The sequence below is a fragment of the Triticum aestivum genome, chromosome 4D (genome assembly GCF_018294505.1).
Source record: "Triticum aestivum cultivar Chinese Spring chromosome 4D, IWGSC CS RefSeq v2.1, whole genome shotgun sequence".
Classification (NCBI taxonomy): domain Eukaryota; kingdom Viridiplantae; phylum Streptophyta; class Magnoliopsida; order Poales; family Poaceae; genus Triticum; species Triticum aestivum.
The window spans coordinates 186,036,016-186,043,897 of NC_057805.1; the positions used below are offsets into that span (position 1 = coordinate 186,036,016).

The 7,882-nt window shown below is 45.4% G+C and overlaps 1 protein-coding gene across 1 annotated transcript; it reads right to left on the reverse strand.

The window, feature by feature from the left end:
• Positions 1–1,210: 1,210 nt before the first annotated feature.
• Positions 1,211–3,751, reverse strand: LOC123097246 (ADP-ribosylation factor-like protein 5). Its single transcript, XM_044518946.1, has 2 exons — positions 3,331–3,751; positions 1,211–1,767 (listed from the first exon to the last, which is right to left on the reverse strand). The coding sequence occupies exons 1-2, from the start codon at positions 3,520–3,522 to the stop codon at positions 1,405–1,407; spliced, it is 555 nt and encodes a 184-aa protein (XP_044374881.1). The 5' UTR covers positions 3,523–3,751; the 3' UTR covers positions 1,211–1,404.
• Positions 3,752–7,882: the final 4,131 nt, after the last annotated feature.

Below are 7,882 nucleotides of genomic sequence, written 5' to 3' on the forward strand. Positions count from 1 at the left end.
TTGATTTCTATTGCCTCAATTATTTTTTTTAGGATCACCTTAATTGATTTCTGTCAAGCACATAGATGCTCATTCATTTTCACACGGACTAAGCAGGACTCGAATAATATGAACCCGAGGTGACAAAATTGACCGAAACAATTCACAAGAAAGAAAAAAAGAGAAATGACCACAAATGTGAAATATTACTGTCAATACAAATACATGACACACAGTGGTATAAACACATACTGCGATGGAAGACAGCCAGCAAATTGAAAGAAAGCCTACACCAAATCTATATTTCATTAGTATTTAGTTTGTATTTTAATTTCTAAAAACATAAACTCCAATTAGGTTTAAATTACGATTTGAACTACAAATATGGGATTTTGAATTTAAAGATTTGTATATTTAAAGTTCTCATAGTATATGTCTAATTTTTTTGATCTGTTTTTAGTTTTTACACAATAAAATCCCTCAAAATCAAATAACAAGATGATTGTTGACAATAGTTCATTCATGTTTCTACATATCTTGATAAAGCTAAATTTTTCATGAATTGTGGATGTAAATATTTAATCTTAATACGGGCCAATTTTTCTCTACCGTTGCAACACACAGGCTCGAAAATTTCCATATTTTTTTCCTTCAGATCATAACCCATGTCCTAAGCTTCATGTTGTGATTCTCAAATCAACCATCTTTTTTTTCATGAGTGGCCATTGTCACTTGACATAGTTCCTCGACCTCACCAACCATACTTCATAGGAACTGGTATTTTCGCATTTGTGCTAGTAAATACCAAAGATGAAAACCTACGATCTCCTCTCCTAGATGATGAAGCAATCGCCAACTTCATGAGGCACATTCATCCGGATACATCTTATTATGTAGCGTTGTAGACTATATAATGTCGTGAATCTTAGAAGCATATAGTCGATCTGATAATACAGATGTCTTGCAAATTTGCCTTTTTATATTCAGATCAATGGGAGTACACAGTTCTCACATATAAGGTGTATTTTTTTTTTATAAAACTTCAGAATGAAAGGTGCATTTCTTATAATTTCTCATAACTCCCTTGTTATTCCTCGACAAAAGGGAAAGTATCTCTCTCCTGATTGTATGTATCTCTCCTTGTAGCAAAAGAAGAAAAGTATATGTGTGTCAATTGCATCTATCTCTTACTTTCCCTGTCTAGCTGATTTACTTGCCACTAACCAACAAATTTGCCAAGGGTAATTTCGTCATCACATGTCTATAATTTTGTGCCTTGGTCACAGTGCCGAAAATAATACACCTTACATGAAGGAACAGAGGGAGTATGTAACAACATAAATAAACACCCAAATGGCAGGAACAACAAACCCATCCTCCCACCCATTTCCAACAAATTCACCAAAACACACAATGTTTTTGTGGTCAGCTTGCCGTGGCCTTTCCGGCAACTTTCTGCGCTATCCATCCCATCCCATCATAGAGGCCCTCACCAGTGATCGCACACGAGGCCTGTATGTGCCAGTCGTGGTTCTTTATGCTGTGGAGGGACAGGGCGTCTGTGATCTCAGCCGCCGACATGGCATCCTTGAGATCCTGCTTGTTCGCAAACACAAGGACCACCGTGTTGTCAAGATCTGCATGCTGAATCAACCGGAAGAGCTCATCCTTGATGATGTTGATCCGAGCACGGTCGGTGCTGTCGATTACCACGATGACAGCATGAGTTCCTCTATAGTATGTCGCCCATGAAGCGCGTAGGCTCTCTTGTCCTCCAAGATCCCACACCTACTTCATCAAACATATATGAAGTTAAGTACAAATAATACAATTGCATTTACTGAAAAACAGTTTTTTAGTGAATGTGCCACATGAATGGGTCAAACAACCTCCATAAGTCAAGAAGTAACCTTAAAACAGAATATGCAACTTCCACAACACAAAGGCATGTTTGGTTTTGTTTGTGCCCATCTAGTTAAGCATCAAAAATTGGTTATGGACGAAACAGGAGAACGACAAATATTGTAGTTAAATATTAGATTAGAGTTTGAACTATAGCGACTCCAAACCTGCCAAAAAATGGCGAAGCATTTCGTCATCCACAAATTTAGACTAGGATTTGACATGTCTTAGTTCCGTGCAAGTTGCCAATTCTGTTTTCATGAAATTTGACAAGCGTGCAAGACGAATTTTGCTACCAGTCCAACTAAGAAAATGTTAGGCACTATCAAGTTTTAGTAAGCTGTGGTAGTCAGACGATCGCATCTTTCCAGGAAGCAAGTGAAATTACAGATTGCTGGGATTTGTGGTAAATGATAAGTATGGACAACTCACCACATTAGACCTGGTCTAGGAATAACCAAGTGAAGTCTTATAACTTGAAGAAAGGCAAATGATTAAATGGATAATGGCTTATGAACACAAGGATAGTTGGGCTTGGGAGAATAGATAAAATTTAGACCGACAAGTACTAAGTTTGAGCGGAGAAACAAGACAGACTTGATTTGATTTCGGGTGGCATGGAAGTGTTGGCCAATCCTGCCAGAATCTGATAGCCATTGTTTTGGTCAATACTGGCACCAATGTGCAATTGGAAATGGGCATACCAAAAGTTTGACAACATCTAAATAAATTTCAATTTTCTGGACATGGCCAGAAAACTAGTAGGCAACTAATGTATATATGTGAGACAGTTCCACTATTGTGTTAAATTTTGTATATGTACAACAAGCTTGACTTTCTTTTTCATATCCAATTGGATCATTTCCTTATTGGCATTTCTGTTCTGAACTTGAACAATTTATTAGTTGGGCAAAATATGGGTGTGCAGACATGTCCAGAAACAAACTATGAAAGTAGATCAAAAAGTTCCTGCTATAGGTAGAAGGTTCTCCTTTTACTACTAGTCTGGATGGAGGTACGTGGTATGCACCATCCTCAGCAAGTCAGCATAGTGACATGTAAGATAGGCAAATCTAAGCCACTCAATAGATCTAACAGCAAGGAATTCATTATCTGCAACTTCGCTAAAGTGTTCACATGCCCATGGAGCTATGAACGTACACAGACCTACAGAGGCAACCAAGATCGCCTGCTGCTCATCGCTGCTAGAACTTCTCAAGGAAGAAACAAATAACTCTTTTGTATCTCCTAACCCTCTTGCCGAGACCAGATCTTTAATCTCAAGGAAAAAACATACAGCGCCGGATGCATGATATGCCATGCTTTCCGAGCACACTAATCATGGAGCAAGAAGCAGGATCTGAGTATACCAGCAAGAGCAAATCTAGTCGCGCAAATTCGGATTCTAGCATCCAGACCGGGAGAAAAGGAAGGGGCTGGAGCGCTGACCTCGAAGCGTATATTCTTGAACACGACCTCCTCGACGTTGCTGCCGATGGTGGGCGCGGCGGTGACCGCCTCGCCTAGGTGGAGCTTGTAGAGCGTGGTGGTCTTTCCGGCGTTGTCGAGCCCCACGACCACGATCTTGTACTCCTTGGCCGGGAACATGAGAAACCACACCCGGGACATCCACGCCCCCATCCTTCCCCTCCCTCAAATCTGAACCTCGATGGTGATCGGATCTACGAGGGGACGGAGAGGAGATTGGATCGGATTCGTGGAGGAAAGCGAGGAGGAAGAAGGAAAAGGTGTCGTCGCGTCACCCGCCGTCCGTGCGTGCCACAGCCGGGCTGTACCGAACCAAGACAGAAACTCGGTGTTCTGTTTTTGTGTGAAACAGCAGGATTTGCCGTCCCTTGCAGACATGTATATCGCGCCAACCCGCAAAACTCGTTTACAATTTACGGAAAAAGATTTCACGAGCCGGCCGGCATCCGGCCGAATAGACTCCGCATTGCGGAACTGTAAAATAGAATATCCGTGGATATTTTATTTTACAGTTTCGTTATGCGGTGTATGCTCTGCCGGCGCCCACGCGCGGCCCGCATATCAGATACGGTTTTATCTGAATTTGACACATATGCCACATATTCAAAATTACTAATTTAATATAAAAAAATAACAATATTACAATACAACAATCATCCAAATTACAATAATTATTCATATCACCGAAGCAAACTAAATAATTTAATACAAAACTTGTCCTGAATACAAATCACACATGAATTAAATGAAAATGAATGGAAAAAATGGAATGTGTTACTGCCCAGCCCTTTGCCAATGGTGCTTAATGAGATCCTCCTGAAGCTGAAAGTGAGTGCTTGCATTTTCAATCTCCCTGTAGATCTGAAGAAAAGCTCTAATGCGATTAGGGTCTCTACCTGATTTGACACGGCTACCCACATTGTCGTAGAAGAACTCCAAGTCCATGCCTCTCTTAGATCGAGAATCATATTGTGAAGAATAACACAACATGTCATGATGTTTTTCAGGGACCGCTTGTCCCAAAAATGAGCAGGACCATGAACAATGGCAAACCTAGATTGCAAAACCCCGAATGATCTTTCAGTGTCTTTTCGGGCTGCCTCTTGTACCCTTGCGAATTCACATTGTTTCCCAGTTTGGGGGTCTTTGATGCTCTTGACAAATGTGCACCAAGGAGGGTATATACCATCTGCAAGATAGTACCTCTTTGTGTATTTATGCACATTAATAATGCAGTTGCAAGCAGGAACATCACCACTAGCAAGCCTAGCAAACAAATGAGACTGTTGCAATACATTGACATCATTGAGAGTACCCGACATACAAAAAAAGCAATGCCAAATCCATAAATCCTCGGATGCTACGGCTTCTAGCACAATTGTTGCATCACAAGACTTGCCACAATACATTCCCTGCCATGCCTTCGGGCAGTTATTCCAAGTCCAGTTCATAAAATCAATGCTTCCTAGCATGCCAGGCCAACCTCTTCTCTCATTAGATGCCATCAATTTTTTTTGTCTTCCTCGTGGATGCCCGAAGATATTCAGACCAAAGACACGGATGATCACTTTGGCAAACCTACGCACTGACTCAATTGTAGTATCTTCACCAATGCGAAAGTACTCATCGACATAGTCAGCCGGAATGCCGTATGCAATTGCCCGCATAGCTGCCGAGATTTTTGATATGCACTAAATCCCTTCAAGCCCGCGACATTTCTTCTTTGAGTAAAATACCGACAGTTGGCCTTGCAAGCTTGAACTATTTTCACAAAGAGGGATCGGCGCATTCGGTACCTTCTCCGGAAGAGGTGTGGCGGATATGTTGGATTGTCCGCGAAGTAGTCTTGCATCAACATCTCGTTCCCGAGATGGCAATTTTGAGGAATGCAAAGACGGCCGACGGTCGATCCTCGCTATCTCTTTCGGTTCTCATATTCGTGCTCCATCACGGCGAGGGCCATCACCAACGTCTGCTAGCGATAGTTGACAAGCAGCGTCTCAACATCCGAGTCGTCCGAATCGGAAGAATCCTTAAGCAAAAACTTCTCGCACGGTCTCAATTCCATCTAAATTTACAAATACGCACGTCGCGTTAACCAACTATGCATACCGCTCGGCACAAGCACAAGCACAAGTACAAGTACTCACCGGCGGCTCAGGGCGGTGGCTCTGCGGCGGTGGATCCCGGGGCGGCGACGGCGACTAGGGGCAGCTCGAGGAGGTGGCTCTGCGGCGGTGGATCCCGGGGCGGCGACGTCGACTAGGAGCGGCTCGGGGCGGTGGCTCCGCAGTGGTGGATCCCGGGGCGACGACGGTGACGTGGGGCGGTTCAGATCGGCGGATCCGGGGAGCCGGTGAAGCGCTAGGTGGCAGAGGGGAGGGGCGCCCTCGCGGCGCGATTGCGCCAGCAGATTTGGCTGGAATTGTCGGCGGCGGACGGGCGGCGGTGGGAGGGGTGGGGAAAGGGCGTGGGCTGAAATGTCCTTCTCGCCAATCGCTTTTCTGGGATACGGGGCACCGTCGGGGTTAGGTGGAAACCTGCGTTTTCACGGGTTCGGGATGGGATTTTACCGTGCCCCTAAAAAAAATTACGGGTCGGATGTGTTTGCGGAGTCTGGACAGGCAGCATTTTACGCACAGACTCGTATTTTGGTGGTTATTTTCTCTGGCAGACCCCGTATAATGCCGACCCGCAAAATGCGTTTACAGTTCGCGGAAAAATGGATTTACGGGCCGGCGAGGGCTGCGGCCAAGCAGACTCCGCAAAGCGGACCCGTAAAAAAGGATATTCGCAGATGATCTATAGTACTTTGTTCCTACGTCAGACGAACGATCCGGTTTCTACGTCAGCTTTGTTCCACCGACCATGTGTGGCACTCGCGGAAGAGCCGCTCTGCTTCCTCCTGCACCGTGCGGAGCATCACGTGGCGCCCTAGCCCTATGGTCACTGGCGGAGGTGTCACCAAGCGACCATTCCTCGTAAATCTTGTCGAGCTCCCCGTCGAGGCGGCGGTTGATGTGGTCACCTATTACAAGCAGGGTCAAGGACCCATCAATTGGGACCCACATGGGGCTCATCATCATCATAGGTAGGTCCCTGGACCGTGCCAACATTGGGATGCATACATTAGGAAGTTCACTCGGACGGCTCTGCGGCACTCGGGCGATCGCACGTCGCTCGGCTGATGGACCACCACTCGAACATAGAGGACATGGGGACATCGTTGGAGCTCCAACGGTCGAGGAATCCTAAATCATCCACTAATTAGAGTTATAGCTACCGTTACCTGTAACTGTTGTAGTAGAGGCTCATTACACTAGTAACTGACTCATTCAGTGTCATTAATTGCCCAAACGGCATGGAGGGCGTGGAGCTGCAGCACACTTTATATAAGCTGCACCCCCTCCATAGCAGGGCACGAGCAATCTTTGTAACTATACCCATCAAATCAAAGAAAGCCTTAGGGCACGAGACGTGGGACTTTTACCTCCACCGAGAGGGGACTGAACTCGTAAAACACAGAGTGTTACACCTGTGCCGTAGCTAGGCTCTACCCCTTATTCGTACCCCTAGTACTCATTGTGAGGATTGTAACCCTAACAGTTGGTGCCCACCGTGGGGCTATGTGCCGCCCCCGGTTCGACCGTACACTAATCATACACGCAAATGTGTACGATCAAGATCAGGGACTCACGGGAAGATATCACAACACAACTCTACACACAAATAAAATAATACAAGCTTTATATTACAAGCCCGGTGCCTCGAGGGCTCGAATACGTAGCTCGATACACAAGAGTCAGCGGAAGCAACAATATCTTAGTATAGACATAAGTTAGACAAGACTGCCTTAAGAAGGCAAACACAAACGCAACAACGATCGAAGAGGCAAGGCCTCCTGCCTGGGACCTCCTAACTACTCCTGGTCTTCGGCGGCCTCCATGTAGTAGTATCCGTCGGCGGTGGCATCTGGCTCCAGGGATCCACCATCTGGTTGCATCAACTGGAAAGAAGAAGGAAGGGGGAAAAGGGGTAGCAAAGCATCCATGAGTACTCATCCAAAGTACTCGCAAGCATCAGATCTATACTAAGTATGCATTGGTATCAAATGGAAGGGTTGCATCTATCGACTAAACTGCAGAATGCCAGAATAGAGGGGAATGCCTAGCCTATCGAAGACTAGCATCTTCAACCAGCTCCAAGCATCTTGCAGCATGTAGAAGAGTAAGGAATAGCAGTTTATATATAACCACTAGTAGAAAAAGGGCCTATTGTTCCGGTTGGTAAGGGCCGTTTGTCCCGGTTTTTGAACCGGGACTAAAGGGTCGTTACTAATGCCCTAACCCTTTAGTCCCAGTTCTTACATGAACCGGGACAGATGGGCCTCCACGTGGCCGGTGCGGCGAGCCCAGGCAGGAGGGCCTTTGGTCCCGGTTGGTGGCACTAACCGGGACCAATAGGCATCCACGCGTCAGCATTTCAGGGGCTGGGGTTTTTGTTTTTTTTGAAG

Coding starts and splice junctions, on each gene's coding strand:
- LOC123097246 (XM_044518946.1), bottom strand. CDS start 3,522: ATGGGGGCGTGGATGTCCCGGGTGTGGTTTCTCATGTTCCCGGCCAAG. Junction 1,768..3,330: donor TCAAGAATATACGCTTCGAG/GTCAGCGCTCCA, acceptor TTGATGAAGTAG/GTGTGGGATCTTGGAGGACA.